The 2083-nt window shown below is 54.0% G+C and overlaps 1 protein-coding gene across 1 annotated transcript; it reads right to left on the bottom strand.

Moving 5' to 3' along the window:
- Window positions 1-623: 623 nt before the first annotated feature.
- On the bottom strand, window positions 624-2055 carry SPRG_21688 (hypothetical protein; the record flags this gene model as incomplete). The annotated part of the gene is made up of 9 exons (XM_012355644.1): window positions 624-629; window positions 664-750; window positions 810-905; window positions 990-1088; window positions 1137-1235; window positions 1287-1376; window positions 1615-1831; window positions 1885-1978; window positions 2037-2055. 9 exons carry the CDS (start codon window positions 2053-2055, stop codon window positions 624-626), a joined length of 807 nt encoding a protein of 268 aa, XP_012211034.1.
- Between the last annotated feature and the right edge of the window lie 28 nt (window positions 2056-2083).

Raw genomic sequence — 2083 nt, 5'->3', positions numbered from 1 at the left:
GAATGTGTAGGGAGGGTGTACATGGTTGAGTGTGTTGATGCCGTTCTCGTCCTTGGTCTCTTGTTGGAGCAGCATCGTGATGATGGACATATACCCCCTTTGCCGCCGCTACATGCCACGCCGTCTCGCCATTCTAGATCAAACCTAAATATGGTTTTGACCGTCCAACTCAAACTGCATACCTCGTTGGCCAACGAGGAGCTAACGCCCAAACGCAGTAGCTGAGCCACTGTGCTACCGTCGTTGGTGGAGGCTGCTTGGCGCAAAGCGGCGACCAAGACTGGCGTTGAAGCACATAGATTCTGTACCACCCCATCAATATTCTCACGAAAACGAAGTCGATATCCCACCTTGTCGACGAGATCGAGGGACGCACCCGCCTCGTACAGCGCCTGAACCAACTCGGCGTTGTCAGCGGTAATTGCGACTGCAAGAGCCGTGCGATCCGTCTATACCATCCCACATAACGTAAGAATGTCGGACAAAAAGTCGATTGATGGAAATACCGAGTCTTTGGCATCGATTTGGAGATTTGGTTTTTGAAGCAATATTTGAAGCAGTGACAAATCCTGCGTTGCCACGACCAAGTGCAGCAACGGTGTCTTAGACTACACTCATATGAGTCACATCTATGATGGATGGCATATCGTAAAAAATGCGTACGCTGTCACGGAGGTTGACGTGGAGAAAGTTGTTTTCGAGAATGCGCATGACGTCATCAATGCGCTTCTCGCGCAGTGCATCACAGAGCTATAACGGAGAGTATGTATAGAAACGACTGACGAAAAGCATTGGGATCAGCTGTATACCTTCTCGCCTTGCATGCGAGGATAGTCGCGTAAAAGCGTTGCGACGGGATCATTCGAACCACGTGCTTCTGCGACCTCAAGCGGCGTTTCGCCCCCCTAGAGAAAAACAATTGTTGTTCATTGACGATGGCTTGAGCCACATGCATGCCACCCATACGCCGACATGGTGGCTGTACGTACGTTGTTTTTGGCATCGATTTCGGCGCCTTTTTCCAAGAGCAGTTGGACCATTTCTGGTTTGTTGGCTTGAGCGGCCATGTACAGTGGTGTTGAGCCATTCTACGGCAATAGATACTTCAACACCGCTTCATAAAGACAAAAACATACCGCATTGGACGCTTCCACATTGGCGCCTTTCTCAAGCAAGAGGCGGGCGACGTCCACACAACCATAGGTAGCAGCATGGTGCAGTGGCGTTTGACCATACTACTCCAATGTATGATTATAAAATAATCCAATTCGAGAGATCCAACGCACGTCGTTCGTGCAGTTGACGTTGACGCCTTTGTTGAGATAGACTTGGACGTCAGCCAACTTGCCACACTCTGCAGCACGAAGAAGCTCGTTCTACATCATCGCTCATGCACATCGTCGCAGGTCGCTTGGTCGTCGCTCTACCTCGTCGTTCGTTGCCATCTCCGTCGCCGTCGGTTTGAAAACTGCTCTTTTTTTCATTGGCTTCTTTTCAACCAATCCACGCTCGGCATATCACAACCGGACGACGCCATATCTATTTCGGATAAGCAAACCAAGAGTCGAACCAGCGACCGCACGACCATGTCCAGCGCCAGCGCAATCGCCGCACGGGCAGGGACGCAAGGTGCGTAAGCAGCAGCGAGACCACCTCGGGCGACCCTATGGCCAGACTGTGCTCGGGCGACGCGAGCTTGCCGCGGACCAAGAGCAGCTGCTTGTGGACGTCCGAGGCCCAAACGACGGTGAGCGCGCCGTCGCCAGCGTCCGAGGCGAGACCGGCCTGCGAAGCAAACCACCGATGCGCTTCCGGCACAAGCTCCAAGAGGCTGCAAGGAGTGCTCGACGATGACCGCCACGCCTTCGAGGTGCACGACACGACCGGACCGCGCGGTCCAAGACCGTCTCTGTCTTGGTCTGTTCGAGCGGCAAGCAGTCGCCGAGCAGGTACAGACGCTTGACATCGTCGTTGACGTCTTTAGCGTCATTGGCGTGACGCAGAGGACGCTGTGGCGACCGTTGCTTTGCAGAAACGGCAGCAGCTTGGCGGCATCGGCGACCGCCGCGAGGAACGACCGCGT

This window comes from Saprolegnia parasitica (genome assembly GCF_000151545.1).
Source record: "Saprolegnia parasitica CBS 223.65 unplaced genomic scaffold supercont2.279, whole genome shotgun sequence".
Lineage (NCBI taxonomy): Eukaryota > Oomycota > Saprolegniomycetes > Saprolegniales > Saprolegniaceae > Saprolegnia > Saprolegnia parasitica.
The sequence above is the reverse complement of the archived record's forward strand: the minus strand, read 5'-3'. Positions and strand labels throughout refer to the sequence as shown.